At 37.0% G+C, this 25211-nt stretch overlaps 1 protein-coding gene across 1 annotated transcript; it reads right to left on the reverse strand.

The window, feature by feature from the left end:
• Positions 1-667: 667 nt before the first annotated feature.
• LOC106965693 (NKG2-A/NKG2-B type II integral membrane protein-like) lies at positions 668-19012 on the reverse strand. Its single transcript, XM_027055029.2, has 6 exons — positions 18736-19012; positions 18335-18412; positions 17819-17872; positions 17119-17270; positions 2243-2346; positions 668-2008 (listed from the first exon to the last, which is right to left on the reverse strand). The coding sequence occupies exons 1-6, from the start codon at positions 18920-18922 to the stop codon at positions 1888-1890; spliced, it is 696 nt and encodes a 231-aa protein (XP_026910830.2). The 5' UTR covers positions 18923-19012; the 3' UTR covers positions 668-1887.
• Positions 19013-25211: the final 6199 nt, after the last annotated feature.

Below are 25211 nucleotides of genomic sequence, written 5' to 3' on the forward strand. Positions count from 1 at the left end.
TCGAGTTTAAACTCTCTCCTTCTTGTAATTGATTTGGGCTGGAAATATCTCTGAGTCATTATCAACTTACTCAAGTTTATCTTGAATTCTGGCAATAACTAGCTGTTGGACCCATGCAAATATCTGTCAATTTTAATTTTTTGTTTTCTCCATTATTTAGCATTTTATTTTTTTTTTGCATTGTTGTAAAGACTGTGAGAAGTGTGTGCATAAAAACATTAAAAAAACTAAATATCTTCCAAAATATCTGAACCCAGGTGAAGAAAACAACATATAAGACACTGGTTATTATCCAATTAGAAACCAATTTCTACCTTGAAATGAGTGTAACCTTTGATCGTGTGGCACCAAGACAGATTGGGAGAGTACACTTTGGTTCCATTCTCGGAGGAAGTGGGGCCGATCTGAATGGCTCTTATACACCAACTCTGTGGTTGTTCTATGATAATCCCGAGGGGCCATTCATTTAGTACTCTCAGCTCCAAATCCACCCTCAGTGCCCTTTTCTCAGATAACGGTGTAAGATCCTATCCATTTTCTCTCTGGTCATCTCGCATAAAATTGACTTTTGTCGGTAAGAGACAATGGAGAGACAGTGCAGCAGAAAGGGCTCTTCTTCCTGGTTTCATGATATTTTCTCTCCTTTGGCCACTATGGCTTTGTTGCCAGGTGCACGCTTGCAAGAAGTCCTGTGTATTCGTCCTCCAGCAGGTTCTTAGAGCCAATCTGTCAGTTTCCTGTCTTCTGGTCTTTTCTCTTGATGCTCTAACAGGGAGTTGTTCCTGTTTGCCAGTCACAGCCTGAGATCCTTCCTCACCAGGTTCAGGCCGTGGAGTATGGAGCTCCTCTGTCCCAGGCCATTTCAGTGAGCATGTCAGCCGTGAAGCTGTGTGTAGCCACATCGTCTTCAATGGCATCTGAATCCCATCTTCAGAGAGTAGACCTGGCTTCAGTGATCCGTCCTTTAATTCTATGATATTCTTTGTAATTTTCTTTATTTTAGTAGGCTTTCCTCTTCGTAGACTTTCCCTTCCAAGCAGATAGTAATTGTTTACCTCAACTTCCCCTTGTTTCTGTCTCCTGCCTTAATTCTGACTCATACCTTTGTCACCCTGGGTTGCTCAATCCTCATTTGAGGACTTTTAAGGGCTAGGAGAAATCAATTAAGTAGGAAATGTAAGTGGAATTACTCACTTCATTCAGAATTTTACAATAATATTATGATATCTAACTTATATATAATTTGTTTTACTAAACAGCAAAAGCTTAAGAAATGAGTAATATATACCTGAGTATATTTTTTTACATTAATATAATTAAATTGGAGAAACAGTTCTGTGACACCAATGGTGAAGTCTCAGGTACACTTTGGACTTTGGGTGATATATATGCATTGATGTGGATTCATCCTTTAACATTTTTTTTTATTTTTATTTATTTTGGAGACAGAGAGAGAGAGACAGAGCCTGATTGGAGGAGGGGGCAGAGAGAGAGGGAAACACAGAATCTGCAGCAGGCTCCAGGTTCCGAGCTGTCAGCACAGAACCTGATGCGGGGCTCAAACCTACAAACTGTGAGTTCATGACCTGAGACGAAGTCGGACGCTTAACTGACTGTGCCACCCAGGTGTCCCAATGCAGACTCATCCTTGGTAAGAAATGAAACCTTCTAGTGAGTGATGGTGATAATGGGAGAGTCCATGGATATGTGCAGACAGGGACAATATAGGAAATCTCTGTACCTGCCTCTTAATCTTGTTGTGAACCTAAAATTATACTAAAAACCATCTCTTAAAAATATGCAGAGAAAAGGATTGGGTGGTTTTTGAAGTAATGAGAGATGTATTCTTTATAAATGATGAAATAGCATTATGCCAAAATGAAGCAACTAAAATGCCTGGTGCTTACAAACATACAGTCTTATTCCAAAGCAGGGTGCAAAACCAAATTTTTTAAAATAAAAATAGAAATATGGACAATTCTTGTCACTCTTTGAAGATACTGACAACCTGAAATAGAAAGAATTATACCTCATTAATCTTAACAATATATACCGGGGTATTTTGTTGAATAAACCATTAACTTGACTAATAGTTATATACCTCAATCCGAATATTTCCCATACTATTCTTCTATGGAAAAACATCAACAACTCTGTTTATCTGATTCTACACATATTGCTCTGTTTCTTTCAAAGATTAATCCTTGTAAGGCATAAAATACAAAGTTGTCAAGAAACTTACACTTTGGAAGAAAATGTTAAGGCTTTTGGCTGCACAGATGAACTATGATGGCTTTTCTGGGAGCCTCTAATCCATATAGTATAAGAGAGTAATTTCGACAAAAACTATGAGAAAATAAATTTCATTAGAAGTCAAATACAAGTTCTTATACTCAATTAATTCTGTAAAAGCAAATAAAAGTTCATCTTTTCTTCCTTTATAGAAGCTTTCAAATTATAATATAACGTTATGCACTGGACACTAAAGTATAAAATTATCTTAGTAGGACTAAGTGAAGAGGACAAACTGACCGTGAAAACAATTTCAGAGTTTAGAAAATGGATCACAGGTTAATAACTTATGAAATATGTACATTGGAAAAAATCCTGGAGATTCAAGTCAGAAGCACATTTGTCATCTTCTCGCCTAGGATGCTTCCGTGCCTCCCCACCTGCCCACCCCTGGCTCAGTGATAAGAAGACTGAAGCTGTTACAACTGGGAGAAGCTGCAAAGAGCAAGGGTGCTGGGAGACCTGATCAGCACTGAGGATGGGGACAGGTACCCATTGATGTTTCAGCTCCAAGTGCTGATTTTGCTCGGTAATGATGAAGAAAACCCATTCTTGTCCTGGTCAGAGCTTGCGGTGTTTGTGTCAAGCACTGTGAGCCCCATAAATACAATGCAAAGATACTGGATGTGAGAATATAATGGAAGAGTTGACATTGGCTCTCTAACACTCTTAGCTGATGGAGAAAATATGCGCAGATGGAGAGGAGACTAAGAACCCAGGAGAATGTAAGAGCACAGGAGGTCAGAGAATTGGTAGTAAAGTTATGAACAGTCCCCTCCCACACTCAGGCACACGTGTGCAGACCTCACATTGTGGAAGGTGGAAGCCTACTGACCTGCAGTGTTTGAACACATCCTTTAAAAAAAAAAAAAAACTAGTAATTAACATCAAAGCTACAAAGTCACATGGTCATAAAGTAAGCAATAAGAATTGGGAAAAATTAAACAAAACTATCAGCAGGGGGACTTTAGTGGAGAAGATTCTGCCATAAAGTTTTTGCACACAAAAAAATAGTAAATCTAGGGGTGTTGGGTGGCTTGTTGGTGAAGCGTCCAGCTTCGGCTTGGGTCATGATCTCCCAGTTGGTGAGTTTAAGCCCCGTGTGGGGCTCTGTGCTGACAGCTCAGAGCCTGGAGCCTGATTCAGATTCTGTGTCTCCCTCTCTTTCTGTCCTTCCCCTGCTCACACACACACACACACACACACTCTGTCTCAAAAATAAATAAAACATAAGAAAAAAATTAAAAATAATAAATCTAAGAAAAATTAAATAATGCGTGTTTCTTAAATGATATTTTAAAAAGTGTCTATCTAAAAGTTAAAAAATATGATGAGAAATTGGAAAATGTCTTCCAACAAAGGGAAAGCATAGGTCAATAGAAACTTCTACTGGGATAAGTTGTACATATTACAAAAAAAAAGTATTTAAAAGTCATATATATTGTACATACTACAAAAAAAAGTATTTAAAAGTCATATTTATAAATATATGTAAACTACACAGAAAACTTAGTTGAAATAATTGCATGAACATGTGATGGCAGAAATATAGCAAGTAGGAAAGATCAACAGAGAAATAAAAGTATATGAAGAAACCACAGAGAATCTGAGTGAACAAATATATACTTGAAATGGAAAATTCACTGAATTTCCTCTACAGAAAATCTGGGATGCGATAGAAAAGAACTGATGAAATTGGAGGAGTAACAAAATTTATTTATATCTTTGGATGAGACAGAAAAAAGAGAAGAATTTACAGAATTCAGAGACTTTCAAAACAGTATCATGAAAGCCAGCATAGGTCTAAGTAGTATATGAGAACAGCAGAGGCAGAAAAAAACAGGACAACGATCATAAAGTGCAATGAATGAACAACTTACTAATATCATTTAAAATATTTATAGACACCAGAAACTTAGCAAACTGCTAACAGAATGAACACGTACAAATCCATGTCTCATGACATCATAATGAAATGACCTAAGAACACTGGCAAATACAGACGAAGAAATACACTTGAGGGAAGAGAGTGGATTGTGAAGTCACTTAAGTCAGTGTGAAAATCAGGGATGGGTGACACGTCTTCCATCTCCATCAGCCTTATGCCGCATTATCTACCACAGAATCCATACCCCTGCCCGGCACACTAGTTCCGACTGGAACGGGATACAAGCAGCAAGATGAAGGAACAGAAAGAGACAGACCCTAAACCCCCCATGGAAACAATCCCTTAAAAATATCCAGACACAAACCATGTATAATCAGTCTAATCAGTTTTGATAAAGGTACCAGGACCATTCAGTAGGGAAAGACAGAATCATTCAAAAAGGGTGTTTGGAAACTGACTACTCACATGCAGAAGAATGAGGCTGGATGTTTACATTTACACCACACACTAAAATTAACTCAAAATGGACTAAAGACATAAATATAAGTTGTAAACCTATAAACTTCCTCAGAGAAAAAATGGGGGAATATAAACAACATTGTATTTGGCAACGATTTCTTGGCTATGCCACCAAAACCACAGAGCACAAAGGAAAAGTCCATTGTAGACAAATGGGCGATATCAACCTAAAACATTACTGTGCATTAAAGGGAATGATCAACAATGAAAAGACAGAGTGGAAAAAACACTTGCAAATCATATATCAAAGAAGGGAATCATATCTAAAATATATAGCCTACAATTTAGTAGCAACAACATCAAACACCAAAACACAATTAAAATATATAAGGAATCTACAAGTCACTAACGACAACAAACACTGAAAACACAAAGCAAAAATGGGAAAAGAAATTAAATAGGCATATTTCCAAGGAAACATACAAATGGTGAAAAATCATATGGAAAGATGCTCAATATCACTAATGATCAAAGAAATGCAAATCAAATCACCATGAGTTGTCTCCTCATACTCATTAGGATGGATGCTATAAAAAAAAATGTGTCGGGACGACTGGGTGTCTCAGCTGGTTACCATCTGACTCTTGGTTTTGGCTCACGTCATTGTCTCATAGTTTTTGGATTTGAGCCCCACATTGGGCTCTGTGTTGATGGCACAAAGCTGGCTTCAGTTGCTCTCTCCCTCCCTCCCTCTACACCTCCTGTACTCTCTCTCTCTCTCTCTCTCTCTCTCTCTGTCTCTCCCTCTCTCAAATAAATAAATACATATTTTTAAAAAATGTTTCAGTGTGGAGGTTGAAAAGGAGGAGACTCACACACTGTTGTTGGGAATGTAAATCGGTCAACTGTTATGAAGAAGTGTATGGAGCTTCTTCAAGAAATTAAAAATGCAATTACCACATGGATCAGCAATCCCACATGGAGGAAACTAAAAGAATTGAAAGCAAGATCTTGATGATAGGTGCACACCCATGCTCAGTGCAGCATTATTCATAACAGCCACGTGATAGAAGCAGCCCAAATGTCCACTGATGGATGAATGGAGAAAGAAAGCGTAGTATACACATAACACTGTAATATTATTCAGCCAGAAAAAGGAAGGAAATCCTACCACCTACTACAATATGGATGAGACTCCAGGACATTATGCTAAGTGGAATAAGCCAGTCATACATACGAAGTAAAAATAAAACTGTATGATTCCACTTCTATGAAGTATCCAAAGTAGTAAAAGTGATAGACAGAACAAGTAGAATAGTGATTGCTCAGGGTTGAGGGGAAAGAGGAAAAGGGGAATTATTGTTCAGTGAGTTGAGTTCCAGTTTTACAAGCAGAAAGTTCTAGATACCTTTTGGGCAACAATGTGATAGCACTCCTAACCTGTGTGCTTAAATTGGTAAGGTGCATCATCTAGTTAAGGCAAGTGTAAGATGCGAGATAGTGTAAGATTCCCACTATATGACAATTTCGAAAAAGCAAAATTATACAGACAGTAAATACATCAGTGGTTGACAGGGTTTAGGGGGAAGGAAGGATGGATAGGGGGAGCACAGAGGATTTTAAAGGAAGTGAAACTCTTCTGTATAACTCCATAATGGTTGATACATGTCATTCTATACGTCTCCAAACTCCTAAAATGCACAACATCAAGAGTAAACCTAGACCACCCCACTGAGGGCTTTTGCAAATGAGAGAGTCCATGAACCGCTTGTGCATTGACACAAAGACAGTAGGGGAATATAGCATATATCGGTGCTATGTCTGAGTTTTGCTACGAACCTAAAACCGCTCTAAGAAAGTAGTCGATTTTTTGAACATGGATAATGCGGTAGATTTTATGTTATGTGGGCTTTTATTTTGCAACAGCTGAAAAATAAAATGAAAGGCAAACAAACAGAAAGAAGTGATCTTGACAAAAAGCAAGGGAAAAACAACTCATTATATTTAGGAAAATAGGAATGTGATTAAAAGAGGAGTTTTCACCAGAAAAATACTGAAAAAAAAAAACCACAAAAAAACAAAGCAAACCCACTCCCTGCACACACACAGGAAAAAAAAAAAAAACAGCACCCGTCAAACAAGAATTATAAATTCAGCAAAACAGTCTTTCACAGAAGAAGATACACAAAGACCCCACATCAAACACAAAACCAAACAGGGTTTCTACTTAGGACACCTGCTTTTCAACAATGTCCTTCAAGCTGCAAGTAAATGACTCTAGATGGTAATGCATATCCACAAGAAAGAATAGAGATCAGCAGGAATGATACATATGTCGGTAAAATTTACAATCTCTGTGTGTATTTTCCTTTCTGAGTAGCTTTAAAAGATAAGATATTTGAGGCCATAATTATAGCAGTCACTGTATGGTAGGATCTATAGCATAAACCTTATAGTTTTTAGCATTTGTTCCTTTTTGTGGTGGAGTCTCCACAAATGCTTCATTTCAGGGACCCAATATGAAATCATGAAAGCAGAGAAGGTAAAGATGTGAACCATTTGTGTTCAGAAACCAGGGCTAGCTTTCTTCAGGACAGCACTGTTAGAAGTACATGTTTCTCATTCTCTCTGAAAGTAGGTTGTTCCTTATGAAACCTTTCCTAAGCCGAGGTGGTATAAATTGAAAAAGCAAGTATCATTAATTCACATGGGAAGATTGTTGAGCTTTCCCCGATGCAAAAAATAACCAGCGCCCAAAAACCCAAATCACAAAAGATACCCTCCCTTAGGCTTTTCTGACACCTCAAAACACATCTTGTGAGTGGATGCACAAAATAAATTGAGATGAAGCACAGACACTCAAAAATACAGTTCAAACTTCTGCTTGATACTGATATACAGAGTATATAGTTTCTGAGAAATGAACTTGACAGGACGAATCTTGCCGCTTGGGGTGTGAGCTGACACTAACAGTAAAACCAGTACTGAGCACAATTTCCACTTTTCGCCTTTTCTCCTAAAAACAAAAGTCCCCTTCAGATTTCTCCTCTTCAGCAAAAACAGGTACTAATGTAGTTTTTTCACAAAAGCAAAGTAATGTCATGAAACTTTTTGGAAAGTTGAAGCATACCCGTAACACGTGGTGGGAACGGAGCTATGTTAGTGTTAATTTAATATATTTTGTTGGAAATTAGTCAGGATTAATGTGACGTAGATGACAATCAGTTAATGATACACATATAAAGAGGGCCATCAGCAAGAAGGAGACCGAGGAGGCCATAATGCTCATCTGCCCACAAAATCAATCGGAACAATAAACCAACAACTTCAAGCTAAACACGGCTCAGGGAAAACTCTAGACAACAAAGAAGTCGCAAAAATCAGGTGCTGATCAAAAAACCAGGATGGTCCCGTGGAAAGTAAAGGAATCATTTTGCCTGCATCACCCAACCCTCCAGCTGAGAGCCACTTGGCTCCTGGAGGAATGCCCTCTGGGGAAGTCACCTCATGGAGAGAAGGGGAGCAGGAGAACCCAGCAAGCTTCAACTATGTGCATGTGTTCAGCTTTTGCAGCAGAGGTGCCTCACCAATGCTGATCCCACTTCATGCACCAGCCCAGAATGCCCCCTCTACACCTATTCTCAGGGGCTGGAGCTGTTGCAACAGTGAGGGTTGCCTTGAGGGGCTCTTCTCTTAGGGATTGGTTGCCATAGCTCCTCGTCTGTAGGAGACTAGAGCTGCCTCTGATTTTTGCCCACTCCTGTCCTAGTTGGGGCTTTGTCTCACACTACTGGGGCTGTTTCCTGACCCCAACGTCTTAATATGGGCCTTAGCTGCACTAGTGGTGCATATGTTGCTGCCCTGAGCCCCACTCACCATGTTCCATTTTATGACCCTGTGTCTTCATTGTAAAGGATGCTCCAACACCAAAACCTCCCAGGCCTTGACTCTGAACTGCCATAGCTAACACGTGAAGACTTTTCTCTGCCTACGGTAGCTCAAGGCTCTGACCCAGCATTGGTAGGCCAAGTCACCACTGCCTTGAGCCCCATCTCTTCGGTCCCACTGTAGGGCTCAGACGCTTCATTGCTGCTACTATACTGCTGCATCCCAAGACACTTTCAGTTTCCACATGACCACTTAAGCTGTCATTTGAGGCCATGTGGCTAGAGGTCTGTGTCCAGATCCCTGGGTCCTGATACATGGCTTTAACAAACCATGAATGGATCATTCTGCTGCTCTCTAATGACTGCCACTTGGGACAGACTTGAACCTTTGACTCACCCTCCCCACTATATGTTGCTACCACACGCTGACCACTGGCTCCAAGCCACCACTGTACCTTGTCAACCAGGGCCTGTGTGACTGCTATATTCCTGTGCCAGTCAGCGTTACAACAGTGAGCCCCTGAGACCCAGGTACAGTTGCCATGGAATATCTACACATGTCACCTCCCTAGTGCCACAGCCACAACAAGTGAACTTATGTACCAAGACCCAGTTGTTATGGTAGTTCCATGTGGTGCCTGGTCTTGGGCAACAGCTTCAAAAGTGCTTTGAGGGCTCTGAGGTCAGCATGCCATGCCAGACACCAAAAAGGAACATCTCACAAGATCTTCTTCCCATAGAATGACAGAAGAAAGCGGGATGACATTTTGAAAGTGGTCAAAGGGAAAAAAACAGTCAACCAAAAATACCTTAATCAGCAAATCTGTCATTTAGAAATGAAGAAAAGATAAAGACTTTCCCAGCATCCTAGAGGGCAGTGTGTCAATGTATCGACACTTGCCCCATATTGCAGTCAGGAGAAAGCAGCAGAATGAGGCCTGTGGTGGTTAAAGTCAGGTATCAGAAGAAATTAGACCTGCCCTATGCAAATGTTAAAGGGCATTCATTAAGCTGAAACTAAGAGACAAAAATTGGTCACATAAAACATATAAAAAATATAAAATCACTGGGAGAGACAAAAGGGAAAAGATCCTTGACTTAGGTAATGGTTAGGTAATGAACTCAGGGATAAGCCCTCAAAATCACAGGCAACAAAAACTAAAATAAAAAAAGCAGGACTGCTTTAAATGAAAGACCTTCTGCCCAGCAAAGGAAAGAATCAAATAATTGAGAGATCATGGACAGAAGAGAAGAAAATATCTGGAATCCAATATCAGAGAAGGGGCTAATATCACATGTATATAAAGAACACAAACAATGAAATAAAAGCAAAGAAAGAAATCTAATATAAAAATGGGCCAAGGGCCTCAGTATACATTTTTCTGAAGACATGCAAATGGCCAATAGGTACATGAAAGGTGCTCAAAATCACTGATCAGGGTAATACAAATCGAAACCACAATGAGATATAACCTCACAGCTGTAAGAGGCTCTTCCCAAAAGATAAGAGAGAATTAATGTGGTGTGGATGTGAAGAAAATGAAATCCTTTGGGGGAAATGTAAACTGGTGCTGCCACAAAGGAAAATAGTATGGCAGTTTTTCAGCAATGTCACTTTTACATACGTATTTAAAGGAACTGATCAGTGGGGCACCTGGGTGGCTCCTAAGGTTGAGTGTTCGACTTTGGCTTTGGTCATAATCTTGTTTGTCGGTTCAAGTCCCCTATTGGGCTCTGTGCTGAAGCTCCAAGCCTGGAATGTGCTTTGGATTCTGTGTCTCCCTGTCTCTCTGACCCTCCCACTCCTCTCAAAAATAAATAAACATTAAACATTTTTCAAAATAAATAAAGGCACTGATCAGCTCCTCAAAGGTCTATCTGCACACCCATGCTCGCTGCAACATTATTCCCAATAGCCGAGAAATGAAAGGAACCTAAGTATCTGCCAACTGACATATAATTAAAGAAAGTGTGATATATATACATGTACATACCCATATACACACACATACACACACAAACACTGAAATATTATTTAAGCAGGTAACAGAAGAAAATCTTGCCATTTGTGGGCAAATGGAAGGGCCTTGAAGGCATTATGTTGAGTGACAAAAATAAGACAGAGAGAGACAAATATTGTATTCCCTTACATAGGAAATCTAAAAAACTGAACTGGTAAAAACAAAGAGTAGAATGTGTTTATCAGGAGTTGGGGGTTGGGGGGTTTCGGAAGATATTTAAGAATACAAATTAACGGGGCTCCTGGGTGGCTTAGTCAATTAAGCACCCAACTTTGGCTCAGGTCATGATCTCACAGTTTCTGAGTTTGAGTCTTATGTCGGGTTCTGTGCTGACCACTCAGAGCCTGGAGCTTTCTTCACATTCTGTGTGTGTGTCTCTCTCTCTCTGACCCTCACGCACTCATGTCTGTCTGTCTGTCTCTCTCTCTCAAAAAATAAACATTAAAAAAATTTCTTAAAGAATACAAAATTATAACTAGCAGATAACAATTGCTGGAAGTCTAATATACAATGTAGTGATTACAGACAACATTACTGTTTTATAAACTTTGAAGTTGCTGAGACTAATTCTTAGCTATCCTCAACACACACAAAGAATGATAAACATGTGATATGACAAAGGTGTTACCTAACATGGCCACAGTAGTCATATGGCAATACATAAACTTATCAAAGGAACACATTGTAGACCTTAAATGTATACAAGGTTAGACATCAATTTCATCTCCATAAAAACAAGCAAAAGATTTGTAATACCTACCACTCCTACTAAGGAAAAAGCTTAAGAATATAGCTAAGACGTCAATAGAGGAATTAAAATGGAACTCTAATATATGTTTAATACAAACGATATCATGCAAATGGAAAAAGAAAACAAGACATAAATATAGAGTAAATAGCGAATGGTATACTTAAATCCAACTATCCCAGTAATTGCATTCATGTGAATTAAATAAATATTCCAATTATAAAATAGAAAGTGTCATCCTGAATAAAAGAGTAGCATCCATCTATATGCTCCCTGTAATGGACACATGGTAGATTCAAAGGCAAAATTGGAGAAAATAAAAGGATACCAAAAAAATAGACCCTACAAGGAGTAATCAGAAATGGCCAATAACAAAGCCAATATTCTAATGACAAAGTAAGTGTTAAAACAAGAAATATTGGTAGAAATTAAAAGAAACATTTCAAAATGTTAAGGCTGTCAATATGAGGAAGATAAAACAATTATAAACATAACATTATTCACCTAACAACAGAATCCTTAAACACATGGAATAGAAATGACAGAATTAGAAGGATAAATAGACAATTCAATGAGTTTAGTTGAAGACTGAAATCTTTTCCTTCAGTAAGACCAGCTATTCACAAAATCAGGAAGACTAAGGAAGACTGTCAAAATACTAGGAACTAGCTTGACGTAACTGACATACATAGGAAGAGTTCCAGGTCATCGATAAGGATCAAAAATTTTGAGGATGGAAATATTCAAAGTATTTTCTCTGAAGACAAAGAAATCAAAGAGAAGAAACAATGGAAAGAAATCCAGGAACACGTGGAAAGTGATAGACTTCTGAAAAACTTACCTTTCAAAGATGAAATCTTTGAAAATATCTTGTGCCAGATGACAGAAATTACCTTGTACTGGTTGATAATAAACTGAGAATACATCATAACTGTTAGGATGAAACTAAAGTCGGGTAGAGACAATTTTGACCTTCGTCAATTACGCTACAAAGGAAGAACATTATAAATGCATGGTCTAAGTTGCTTCCCTCTCAAGAAGCAAGAAGAGAAGGGCCACTTAAGGTTATAGAAGGAAGAAATGATACACATACGTTTAGCTAAAACCTGACTGTAAAAGATGTGTAGTAGAATAAATCAAAGAAGCCCCAAATGGATCAATACCCAAATATCCAAGAACGTCAGCAATAGAATCAGTGAATACATTGTAGTAGAATCCGACAACAGAACAACAAAGAGATGTGGACAATTTACAACCGGTGCAGCTATAGGGATGAATCACACAAGTTTACCTTCACCTGAAAATGCCAAAAATACAATATGCATACCGTATGATTCCATGTATATAAACTGTTTTTAAAATGCAGAAAAGAACTTGTTAGTGGCATTTTGCAATGCTGGTAATATTCATTTTCTCATTCCATGCAATGGTCACACTGAAAACTCAGCCCGTCTATTGGCATGTATAGCTGTGATCCATCTGTATGTACATTATACCACAATAAAAACTATCAGAGGAGAATATTATGAAGAAATGCAAATATATTTAAATGTGATTCCTCTGATGAAGAAGGCACCTGAAAAAACTAATATTTATTCCCATTTTTAAAAAGCCTTTAGAAAGGGGCACCTGGGTGGTTCCATTGGTTGAGCATCCAACTCTTGATTTTGGCTCAGGTCATGATCTCAATTTGTGAGTTGCAGCCCTGCATTGGGCTCTGTGTTGACAGCGGGAACCTGCTTGGAATTTTCTCTCTCTTCCTTTCCCTCTCTCTGTCCCTCTCCTGTCCACTTCCCTCTCACACAAAATAAATAAATAAATGTAAACATTTTAAAAAAACTTTAGAAAGATACAAATGAATAGGAAACATCCAGGAAGATCCTGAATAGATAAAATAACTCTGAAAATGAACTTGTATAAACTCACCGTTTACCAAAGGACAATTTAGGGGGCAACTGGGTAGATCAGTCAGTTGTGCTCCTGCCTAGGTCATGATCGGATTGTTCCTGAGATGGAGCCCCAAGGCAGGCTCTGTGCCCCTCCCACCGTTTGCATTCTCACTGTCTCAAAATAAATACATAAACATTTAAAATAAAAAGGAAGGTCTTTTTTTAAAAAAATTAAGCTTTATTTATTTGTGTGTGAGTGTGAGAGACAGAGAGAAATAGAGAGAGAGAGAGAGTTAGTGGAGGAGGAGCAGAGAGAGGGAGACACAGAATCCAATGCAACCTCCAGGCTCTAGCAGTCAGCACAGAGCCTGATGCGGGGCTCAAACCCATGAACCGCGAGATCATGACCTGAGCCAATGTTGGACGCCCAAATGACTGAGCCACCCAGTCACCCCCAAGAAAGTATTTAAATTATGAAACTAACATTAAAAAAAACTAATTAAACACATGAGAAAGTGCAAAATTTGTACCCACACAATACGAAATTCAGATTTCCAAAAAATGCACATTCATTGGAATAGTATAGTCTTTTCAATAAAGGCTGTGGCAACAATGGAGTATTAAATACTATTAATAATTATATACTTTATACTATATTAAAATGCTCAAAATTGATCACACATAATTGAAAACAAAATCTTTCGAAAAAAAAAATTTTTTAATGTTTATTTATTTTTGAACGGGGGAGCATGAACGGGGGAGGGGCAGAGAGAGAAGGAGTCACAGAATCGGAAGCAGGCCCCGGGCTCTGAGCCATCAGCCCAGAGCCCGACGCGGGGCTCAAACTCCCGGACCGCGAGATCGTGACCTGAACTGAAGTCGGACGCTTAACTGACTGAGCCACCCAGGCGCCCCGAAAACAAAATCTTTCAAGACGTATTATAAAAAGTCCATGACCTACAGTTGGGCAGAGATATTTTACACAAAATACCAAGAACACAATCCATAAAAGAAGAACTTGATGAAGTGTAGTTCATCAAGATAATGTCTGCTCTTTGAAGAGAAAAGAAAGTCATAAACTTGTGAAGAAACATGTACAAATCATACATCTAATAAAAGGCTTGCCGCCAGGGTACATAAAGAGTTCTCAAAATACAATGAAACAAAGTAAAAATATTACCAAAATATTTCTATAGATACTTCACCAAACACCATGTGGACATGGCCAATGAGTACAGGAAAAGATGCTCAACACCATTAGTCTTAGGAGCATTCAAATGAAAACCACCCCAGACCAGACTTTCTGTTCTGGAAAGATAGACTGGATAGACTTTTCCCTATTCCTCCCACCAATACAGCTACAATCCCTGGGTATTATTCCTAAGACAACATAGAGTCAGAAAGATAACGAGAAAGATGACAGATCCCAGCCCTGGAGACCCAAGGAATGACATGGTGGTGAGCTCCCCGGAATTTCCCTCTACCTCACATAGACTGGTGTCAGAGAGCCTAGCAAACCACAGACACCAACAGGTACACACCCAAGTCTCCAAAATATTTTTTCTCTCTGGTCAAAATGACAGGTAAAAGGCATTCTAGAAAGGCAGAAAAGTTTTAGACACTAACTGGGTGATTCTAATAAAAAACCATTGACTATCCACCAAAAATATCAATAGGCATCCTAATCAAGACTTTGTCTGATAAAGGAAAACTAAGAAAATGTATCACCACCAGACCCACTCTGAAAGAACTCCTAAAGGGAATAAATGATAAAAGAAGGCATTTTGGATCATAAGGAAGAAAGAGAGAAGAAAACTAAGAATAAAATTCTTACTAGGTTAATGGACTTTCCTTCACCTCCTGTGTTTTCGAAATTGTTTGATATTTGAAGCAAAATTATCAGTTGAAGCAAAATTATAAATTCCATGTGATTCTCAAAGTAAGTGGAGAAATAGAACACTTAGAATATAATTGGGACATGGTAAGGGGTCATAAAGGCAAGCAAATCTCTACCTTGTACTCAAACTGCTGTGGGTTGTGATGGACTGTATAGACCGTGATCTATGAATATATACTTCTCTATATAAAGATATATAATATCTATATTATTTATATAAAGTAGATTAGAGAATATGTATACATATATAACTTTATGTATATAAAATTATTGATGAAGAAAAGACCTACTTTGCTATAAATGATGCTCCATCACAGAGGTAATGATGTAGAAAAATAAAACCTTCACTTTTATCTCAGCATCAGAAATATAGCATCACAAAAAATAAATTCTATTTGGATAATAAACCATAATTAAAAGTTAAAACATAAGTAAATAAAGAAAAAGGTAAATGCAGGAATATAATAGAGGAAATTATATTCATGAACTTTCGCTAACTCCTCAAATAGGTCCGTAATAATCATTGTAACACACAAAATGCTAAGTAGGACCATGGTAACATTAAAATTCTATTCATTCCAGAGAGAGAGAAAGGAAAATGAAGAAGGAGGTGGGGAAAAAGAAAAGAAAAGAAAATTGACCAAAGAAACTATACGGCTTAAGGTACAATGCTGAGTGAAATAAGTCAGTCAGAGAAGGACAGATATCATGTTTTCACTCATATGTGGATGTTGAGAAACTTAAGAATAGACTGTGGTGTAAGGGAAGGGGAAAAATAGTTACAAACAGAGAGGGAAGGAGGCAACCCACAAGACACTCTTAAATACAGAGAAGAAACTAAGGGTGGATAGTGGGGTGGGGGATAGAGGAAAATGGGTGGTGGGCATTGAGGAGGGCACTTGCTGGGATGAGCATTGGGTGTTGGATGTAAGCTAATTTGTCAATAAATTATATTTAAAATAAATAAATAAATAAATGAATAAATAAATAAATAAAAATTCTGATCATTAAAGACTCCAGTATGAGAGTGAAAATGCAGATGCAGGTATTTGCATCTTAAAAGCTCAAAAAAGAGATCATATCTGAAATATGACAAAGACTTCTAAGAAGTGAAAAGAAGACACCATCCTGGAGAAGTGGGCAAGAGACACAACCCAACACTTCTCATTCTCACAAAAGAGAATAGCCTTGAGATTTACAACCCAGGAAAATGGTACTGTTTCTAACCATCAGAACTTTTAATTCATTTTTCTGAGACTGCTGAGCTTTGGATCAAAGGCCTATTTGGTACAACGTATTTTACACCATAAAATAGAAAAATATAGGGATAATTTAGTATATTATATATATTATGTAGTTATATATGTTATGTAGTTATATATATATGTAGGTATATATAATAAGTGATTATGATATGTTGAGGAAGACATAGAAAAGAATTTTCATAAAATTTTATTCATAATATCCACATATTAAAAAAACTAAATTTCTGAGAATGGTTTTTAAAATGTCATATTCATATAAGACAGCAGTGATATTTCACAAACTATAGACATATTACAGATAGTATCTGGGAGAGAAGGGAGACACACAGAAAAATGCACATTGAATGATTCCATTGATATAAAGCTCCAAATAAACAGAGATATTTCATAAAATGAAAATGGGCAGGCCTGATAAAGGCTCTAAACTTCTGTCTCATGATGTAATTTGTAACTGTGTGATTCTATTTTGTAATCAATTTGCACAATCATATGCCTAGTTTCCTTGATGTGTTGTAAAATTAAATGTAAAGTCTATTTCAGGAAAAAGAGCATTTCTAGAAACACAGGTTTCTATGAAAAGTAAGACCTAGAAATTATCAAATGTACATTAAAAGTATAAAAATGTAAATAATGTGTCATAGAGTCAAACCATGGAATATTAGACTTTAAAATATGTAAACTATAAATACATATGTAACTATGGATGAACTCTACAAGCATAATATTAACTCACAAGCTTTTAACAGAATCTGGAAACATCTTGAAAACTTACCTCATCCTCTTCATCATCATAGTAGAGCAGGTTAGAATTCTTAGAAGCACAAGACATCAAACTCTCGTTCCATGATTTTTCCTCAGTGCTAATGTAATAGCAGTTGTTGGAATACGTAACCCACTCTTTCAGACAATGACAACAGAGACACGCTGGAGAGAGATTATGAGATATTATCCAAAAAGCTTTGACTATTACAAAATGAAAATTTACATACTGTATATGGATACACATACGTGTACATAACATATTCATAGACCCTCACAAGCTGGTAAAATTAAAGCAAAACAAACACACACACACACACACACACACACACACACACACACTCAGAGAAGAGTCAGGCTTTCATCCCCTAATTTATGTGCCCATATAAAGCAAACACAAAAATGTCCATCTCTACATGTCCTGAGAGTCAGTGAACAAAACCACCTTTATGGAATGATTTATCTTTTATCATGTTATAGGAGGAGGGAACGTGAGGCAATTGTTAACAACAGGTATAGTAATTTTAAATGAGTATTTCTTAGTGTTGTTGCCTGAGAAGTAATACTCTCCTATAATCATTATTTCTCAAAGTTCATTAGGCGATTTCCTAATTCACTTTTCCCAAAAGAATCTATTATCCTCTTTGCCTAGTTGAAGATAGAACTAAAATAGACACGAAACTAATATCAGAACTTTGCAAGGGATGTTGTACCTTTGTGGATCCTTGTTTCCAGGGATGTTTTGTTCTGTTCTGGTCCTTCAGTAGCTAGAACATTAAAGCAATTCTCAAAAAACATAATATTCAATGAAATAAATCATAATAATTTGAGTTTCCTATTTTAAAATTGGGTGTGCTATTTTACCAGACAAATTTAATGAAGTAATGAACATGAGGGAGGAAATATTTCAAAAGATTAAAGAACCAAACCTCACCATCTCTTACAATATTTGGTTTAAGCAATCTCAAGAATTAATGAGTATTTCACCATAAAGTCTCTTCTATGACTTGCCTTTGAGTTATTAAATCCAAATATATGTTTAATTCTCCCTAAATGTATTCTGTTATTTCTACTTTAGATAACCTCTAAATAATCATTCCACACTTAGATCATGCATTAAAAATGCGTTAAAATGAGATAATAAATTCAAAGTATTTACACACTATGTCGAGGAACTAATGATCAGTAAGGTGAAATATTCCCTTTTAGTCATTCAAACACGTACTTACAGGGAATAACAGCTATTGTTACCACAGTGGACATCAAGACGAGGCAGAGGATTCCCAAGATACCGGCAATGAGCTTCTCTGGACATGAAGGTGAGTAGTAGGAAGAGAAAGGCAAACACTGAGAAAGGATGCCCGCAAACAATCATTTAGGAGATTTACAAACAAGAGAACCCACAATGCACATGGAATCACATACAATAACCTGCACCTCAAACCCATCACTATCATTGGAATCTTCTCTCAGAATATACCAATGCGTTCAATTACAATACCATATTCCAACCTCCAGCTCTGGTCCTCACAAATGAAAACTATGTGAAATCCTATTCTTTCCCCACACACCTGCACCCTACCTTCACATCCTAAAACAGATATACCTGCTTGTATTAAATGTTTTTTACCTTTGCAGGGAGAGTTCTTGCCATTCCCTTGAAGGTCCCGAGAAGCATTTTGAAGATTCAATTCTGCATAGGTTATCTCCTCCTCAGTTACTGGAATGGAACTTTTCGTGCCCTTAGGTTGCACTTGCTGTCTTTTTGAGCCCTTAGCATGATGGAGTTCCGCATAAGTCACGCCTTGGGTGCTCATGTCTGCAGCTGAGTAGTGTCAGCTACAATGTGGATGAAACTGCCCTGAAGGTCTTGATCAAGAGTGTGTGTCATGTGCTGACGACATTGCTAGTACAGTGACACCGGGTGGGGTGCAGGGTGAGGGATACTCCTCATTTGCAGTGGAATAATGTAAAATCTGGTACTAACCTCCACAGAGCTTGAAATAAGTGTTTCATGATAGAATAAATGTTTTTTTATTTACAATAATAGCACAATAATACTGATTGGAAAACATGTAAGGCACTAAATTAGTGAAAAAGAAAGGAATTCATGAATAATAATGTCCTCATGAATGTAAGGACAGTTTCCACAGACATATTTCAACACTATGAGAATAACCAGGTTAAAATTAAAATGCTGTATTAGAAACAAAAGTGTTGCACCATTTTTTGACAATGTTAAAGCCATTATTGGTTAAAAATTAAGTGCTCTAAGATGGGAGAATATTATTTTTAGCGCTTGTAGGAATTTCCTGTTGCAAATGACTTTTATTTGTGGTTTTAAATTGTTTCTAAAAAGTAATGCAGTACTATCAAAATGATATTTTATTTTGAACATCTGGTTAGTTCTGAGAATTGTTAAATTTTAGAAGAAATATTTCATATGTTGCAAAATGTTACATGGCACAATAAGTTATCCAAAGCAGGAACAACAGTGGAAACAGAAAACAAAAAACAAAAAACAAAAAACCATTTTTAAAAGAAGACTTAATGAACATCAAACAGTGACAACTGATTTAATGTCAAAGATATGAAACCTTTATGATAAATAAAAGGGTAGATCATTTATGGAGGAACACAATTGTTACAAACTTCTAGAAAGATCTTATTTCAAAGGCAGTGAGGGTAGACTCTAGTTGTACAGTTATACTAATAAATCACGTAAATGTAATTTCACACTTCAGTCAATGAGCTCTGCAGTCAGTGAACTCTGGAATTACTCCTGGCTCTCAAAGTGCAAAGTATCACCTTTAAAAATTCTTTCATGATGAGGCGCCTGGGTGGCTTGGTCGGTTAAGCGTCCAACTTCGGCTGAGGTCATGAACTAATGGTTCATGGGTTGGAGCCATGCACTGGGCTCTGTGCTGACAGCTCAGAGCCTGGAGCCTGCTTAGGATTCTGTGTCTCCCCGTCTCTCTGCTCTTCCCCCACTCGCGCTCTCTCTTTGTCTTTCAAATATAAAAAATTGTTAAAAAAATTTTTAATTATTTCGTGTCTAGCTATCTCATTTACTAATCTAAAATAGGAATTAAAATATGTAGAATGTGATGCATATAAAGCACTTAAACTCAATCTGACTGTTCTAAGATCTCAAAACATATTAGTTATATTAATTATTTTTAACACAATAATTGTTTATCATTAGTGATTCATATCATTTAGACCATGTAACATAATTCATTAGACAGGAGTGTCTTTCAGTATTGAATATCTTTCTTGGCCAAGTTTTGTTCAATTTTATAAAAAGTCTTTGGATTGTTTATAGTTAAGTGTAAGTTAGCATTTTTACAGAAGGTACCTCATTTTACATTTTATAAAAAAATCAAACTGCTTTCTATTATTAAAGTAAATGTATGAGGAATTACATTTGACCTATATGATATAATGGATTCATTTTAAGAATCTATTTTTAAAGGCTGGGTAAATATCAAATAATATGTAATATATCATTGATGACAATTGATGACAAATCCAAATTAAGTGTCCTTCGTCATGATGCTTATTTGATCTCACCCGAAATTATATTGATTTACAAACCCAATTATGCATATGAATATGCTCTTAATGACTTCTCCACAGGCAAGAATTTGAATATTGTAAGATCTCCAACATATTTCATGCTCATTCTTGTTTGTTACCCTGACTTGTTGGAATGCAGATACCAATGTTCTCTGTGATTTCATTGTATATTAGCTGTGTCTCAGATGCATCCCACCAGCATTTATAATCTCCCACTCACTGAGGTGACTACTAGAAAGGCAGGACCGTGGTGATACATACCTTCTGTTGGCCAGTCACGCATCATCCAGAGGGAACCAGATTCCTCTTGTAAACAGAAAATATCTGTGGTCTTCACAGCCTACCAGCCCTGTGAGAGCTCAGAGTGAGGCAATAATGGAAAAAGTAGATTTCTTATCAATGAGTCACTTCAAATTTGAACAGGAAATTCTTACTCTTGGGCTATTTTGAAGACACTTTATCTCCTCACACACCTCCAGAATGTAGACGCTTTGAGCTGGCAGTGTGTCATTTAGTTTGTCCCTCAGCAAATACCTCTGACAAATTTTATGTTCCACGAGCTACTGGGGTCAGAGACTTAACCACCCAGGCTGTTCACTTGCTTCCCTCTGAATGACAAACACTGAGGATTTAGGCCTTGTGTAAAATATCTTAGATGTTTAAGTTTTACTTTTAGACAATTTTGCTACATCTTGATATTATGTACTTTTTCTTCTGTCCTTATTGTGTCATTTCCACTATACCAAAAATATTCTAAAATCATCATCCTATCGACAGATATTTAATTATATTTGACACTAATAGAGAAGATTGACTACATTTTCCATTTTATTGTAACTGTCATAAAGACATCAATTTCTGAATTTATCTCATCAATTTTCTACCTTAGTTTTTAATATAGCTACATTCTATTTTTATTATTTGTAAACAAGTTTAAGTTACTGCTAAAAAAAAACAAATCCTGTGGGAAAGATAAAATATTAGACAATATTGAACAATAGCACTGTATGAGATATTTGAATATTAAATAATTATTCATTTTATTTATTTATTCCTCTTCCAATGATAACTAGGTGTCTGTATTTTAATGGGAATATTTGTTGGAAATGAAAAAAAGCCTAAGTCTAACTATGTAGAGGATAATTAACAAATGTTTAAAAATTTCACTTAACTCAAAATATTGGAGTAGGACAGAGAAAGTACTTTTTTATTTTTTTAATGTTTATTTTTGAGAAGGCAGGGGTAGGGGTGGAGAGAGAGGGAGACACAGAATCCGAAGCAGGCTCCAGGCTCTGAGCTGTCAGCACAGAGCCCAACGCAGGGCTTGAACCCACCAACCAGGAGACCATGACCTGAAGTTGGATGCATAACCAACTGAATCACCGAGGCGCACCTCTCATTGTGGTTTTGATTTGCATTTTCTAGATCATTAGTAATGTTAAGCATCTTTTTATGTGTCTATTGCCTATCTGTTTATCTTCTTTCAAAGAATATCTATTCAGGTCCTCAGTCCATTTTTAATCACTTGTATAGGTTCCTTTGGTGTTGAGCTGTAGAAATTCTTCATATATTTTAGACTTTAACCTCTTGTCAGATATATCATCTGCAAATATCATCTCCCATTCAGTAGGCTGCCTTTTTGTTTTGTAGGTAGTTTCCTTGGCTGGGCAAAATCTTTGTAGTTTGATGTATTATTTTTCATTTTGTCGCCATTTCTATGAAGACAGACCCAAAAGAATAAAGATGACACCTACCTCCTACAGTTTATTACCTACACTTTCTTTAGGAGTTTTATGGTTTCAGGTCTTACATCTATGTCTTTAATTCATTTTACATTTATTTTTGTGTATGTTGTAAAGAAACAGTCCAGTTTTGTTCTTTAACACATAGTTTTCCAGGTTTTTTTAATTACCATTTACTGAAGACTCTCTTTCCCCCTTTGTCTCTTCTTGCCTTCTTTGTCATATATTAATTGACCATATGGACAAAGGCTTATTTCTGGGCTTTCTGTTCCATTCCTTTGTTCTATGTGTCCATTGTTGTGCCATACTGATTTGATTGCTAGAGCTTTGTAGTATAGTTTGAAATGTAAGGCCATGTTTCTTCCAGTTTTGTTCGTCTTTCTAATGATTGTTTTGAATATTCACAGTTTCTTGTAGTTCTATACAAACTTCTAGTTCTGTGAAAATGTTATTGGTGTTTTCATAAAGGATTACATTGAATCTATAGGTCATTTTGCATAAAATGGACATTTTCACAATATTAAATCTTCCAATCCATAAGCATAGTATATATTTTCCCATTTATTTATTTGTATGAATTCAAATATCTTCTATCATGGCCTATAGGTTTGGAGTATAGGAATTTTACCTCCTTGTTTAAATTTATTCTTAAATAATGTATTCTTATAAATGCAATTATAAATGCAATTGTTTTCTTAATTTCTCTTCTCACAGTTTTTTCTTACTAGTGCATAGAAATCTAATGATTTCTGTATATTAATTTTGTACCCTACAACTTATCTGATTTAATTCATTAGTTCTAACAGGTTTTTTTTGGTGGAGTCTCTCAGTTTTTTATCTAGAGAATCATGTCATTTGCAAATAGTGGCTATTTTGCATTTTCCTTATCAATGTGGGTGTCTTTTATTTCTTTTTCTTTTCAGATTTCTGTGCCTAGGACCTACAGTACTATGTTGAATAAAAGGGATATGAGTGGACTTCCTTGTCTTGATCCTGATCTGACAGGAAAAGCTTTTGGCTTTCCATTATTGAAAATGTTGTTAGTTGTGGGCTTGTAATATATGGCCTTTATTCTGTGGAGGTGTAGTCCCTCTCTACACTCTTTGTTGGGGTTTTTACCATAAATCAATGTTGAATTTAGTTGAATGCTTTCTCTGCATCTGTTGAGATTACCACATGATTTTGATCTTTCAGTCAGTTAATATGGTGTGTCAAGTTGTTTGATTTGCAGATACTGAGCCATTCTTGCATATATGGAATAAACCCCACTTGATCATGCCGTATGATGTATGGTGGAATTCTGTTTGCTAATATTTTGGTGAGAATTTTTGAATGCGCATCAGCAATATTGGCCTAAAATATTCTTTGTGTGTGTGTGTTGTGTCCTTGCTTTGTTTAGATATCAAGGTAATGTTGTCCATGCAGAGGTAATTTGGAATTTTTCATTTGTCTTAAATTTTGGGACTAATTTGACAAGTGGTTTAAGTCTTGTTTAAAAGTTTGGTAGAAAAGGCCATATTTCATTCTTTCTCATTGCCAAGTAGTATTCCATTGTGTATATAAACCACAGTTGCTTTATCCATTCATAAGTTGGTGGACATTTAGGCTCTTTCCATTGGCTATTGTTGAAAGTGCTGCTATAAACATTGGGTACAAGTGCCCGTATGCATCAGCACTCCCGTATCCCTTGGGTAAATTCCTAGCAGTGCTATTGCTGGGCCATAGGGTAGATCTATTTTTAACTTTTTGAGGAACCTCCACACTGTTTTCCAGAGCGGCTACACCAGTTTGCATTCCCACCAACAGTGCAAAGGGGTTCCCGTTTCTCCACATCCTCTCCAGCATCTATAGTCTCCTGATTTGTTCATTTTAGCCACTCTGACTGGCGTGAGGTGATATCTGAGTGTGGTTTTGATTTGTATTTCCCCGATGAGGAGCGATGTTGAGCATCTTTTCATGTGCCTGTTGGCCATCTGGATGTCTTCTTTAGAGAAGTGTCTATTCATGTTTTCTGCCCATTTCTTCACTGGATTATTTGTTTTTTGGGTGTGGAGTTTGGCGAGTTCTTTATAGATTTTGGATACTAGCCCTTTATCTGATATGTCATTTGCAAATATCTTTTTCACATTCCGTTGGTTTCCTTTGCAGTGCAGAAGTTTTTATCTTCATGAGGTCCCGATAGTTCATTTTTGCTTTTAATTCCCTTGCCTTTGGGGATGCGGATAGAACTGAAGAGTGTTATGCTAAGTGGAATAAGTCATACAGAGAAAGGCAGATACCATACGTTTTCACTTTTATGTGGATCCTGAGAAACTTAACAGAAGACCATGGGGGAGGGGAAGGAAAAAAAAAAGTTGGAGAGGGAGGGAGCCAAACCATAAGAGACTCTGAAAAACTGAGAATGAACTGAGGTTTGATGGAGGGTGGGAGGGAGGGAAAGTGGGTGATAGGCATTGAGGAGGGCACCTGTTGGGATGAGCACTGGGTGTTGTATGGAAACCAATTTGACAATACATTTCATATTAAAAAAAATAAAATAAAAAATAAAAGTTTGGTAGAATTCACCAATAAATCTTCATGTATGTGCCAAGCAGTTTTTTTTTTTATTTTTTATTTTATTTTTTTAACATTTATTTACTTTTGAGAGAGAGAGAGCACGAGCAGGGGAGATTCAGAGAGAGAGGGAGACACAGAATCTGGAGCAGGTTCCAGGCTCTGAGCTGTCAGCACAGAGCCTGATGTGGGATTCGAACTCACTGCGAGATCATGACCTGAGCTGAAGTTG

Source organism: Acinonyx jubatus, chromosome B4 (genome assembly GCF_027475565.1).
Source record: "Acinonyx jubatus isolate Ajub_Pintada_27869175 chromosome B4, VMU_Ajub_asm_v1.0, whole genome shotgun sequence".
Taxonomy (NCBI): Eukaryota; Metazoa; Chordata; class Mammalia; order Carnivora; family Felidae; genus Acinonyx; species Acinonyx jubatus.

Coding starts and splice junctions, on each gene's coding strand:
- LOC106965693 (XM_027055029.2), bottom strand. CDS start 18,922: ATGAGCACCCAAGGCGTGACTTATGCGGAACTCCATCATGCTAAGGGC. Junction 18,413..18,735: donor CAAGAACTCTCCCTGCAAAG/GTAAAAAACATT, acceptor CTTCATGTCCAG/AGAAGCTCATTGCCGGTATC. Junction 17,271..17,818: donor GGAAACAAGGATCCACAAAG/GTACAACATCCC, acceptor ATCTCTCTCCAG/CGTGTCTCTGTTGTCATTGT.